At 55.9% G+C, this 965-nt stretch overlaps 1 protein-coding gene across 1 annotated transcript; it reads right to left on the reverse strand.

The window, feature by feature from the left end:
* Positions 1 to 197: 197 nt before the first annotated feature.
* On the reverse strand, positions 198 to 935 carry LOC109509266 (transmembrane and coiled-coil domains protein 2-like; the record flags this gene model as incomplete). Its single annotated transcript, XM_019859145.1, has 1 exon — positions 198 to 935. A coding segment is annotated over one exon (723 nt), but the record flags the coding sequence as incomplete, so codon positions are not given.
* Positions 936 to 965: the final 30 nt, after the last annotated feature.

The following is a 965-nucleotide window of genomic DNA, read 5'->3' on the forward strand; positions in this document are numbered from 1 at the left end:
AAGCTATTTACAGCAAAGTACTTTTTTTTTTCCAGGCTGAAAAAAGGAGCCATCCGTTTTGTAACTTTAGTCAATTCAAGCAGATGCACTCAATTATTAAGTGCCATTTATTCGAGACACTCTTTAAGGCAGTATGGCATATTTGTTCCATGTGGTGTTATAATGGTGGGTTTTGCCAAAACAGTCGGAAATGAACCGTTTCCATCAAGAGTTTAATGGCTTGGGAGTGAGGTTGGAAGACTTTTTGGGTGGGGGCAAGGAAGGGTTGAGCGTATACTGTACCTGTATCGCTCTTCTTGCAGGCACTGTGTCATGTAGGAGTAGTCGCTCTGCAGTTGGCCCTTCATGTCCTCGATGGTGTCCTCCATGTGCGCCTGGCTAGCTTTGATCTCCTGCAAGCCTTCCAAGAGAGAGTCCCACGAGCTGTGCACGTGATGGTGGTGGTGGTGGTGACCATCCAGCCTGGGACTCCCCATCGTGGGCCCCAACATGCCGCCTCCTCCTCCACCCGCCCCGCCCGAGTTGCTGCCCGGGGCCGAGCCGGACGTGGCGCTGGAGCACTCGTCGTCGCTGCCGTACTTCGGGCTGGACACCAGAGTGGCGCTTCCGCTGAGGGCGCGGGGCGTGGGGGTGTCGTCGGCGTGGCCCCCGACTCCGTCCTCCAGCGTGTCCTTGAGGTGGGCGATGTTGTCCGCGCTGCCGAATTTGTTCCTGATGAGACTGGCAAACTCTCTGGGCTTGGAGACCACAGCGGTGTGAGTCAGGGCCGACACTCCGCCTTTGACCCCTTCCACGACGCCTCCGCCGAATCCGCTTATCCCCGCACGGACATTGGCACCCACGTCTTTTAGTCCTTGCTGCATGTCTCGCAGGACATCCTTGGGCTGCCGGGCCGGTCCATTCTGGATAAACGGAGAAGAGCACAGTTGCGAAGAATCTCAGATCTTTGGTCTTCAGGAGTAAAC

This window comes from Hippocampus comes, unplaced genomic scaffold (assembly GCF_001891065.2).
Source record: "Hippocampus comes isolate QL1 unplaced genomic scaffold, H_comes_QL1_v1.1 C16835488, whole genome shotgun sequence".
NCBI classification, from domain to species: Eukaryota; Metazoa; Chordata; class Actinopteri; order Syngnathiformes; family Syngnathidae; genus Hippocampus; species Hippocampus comes.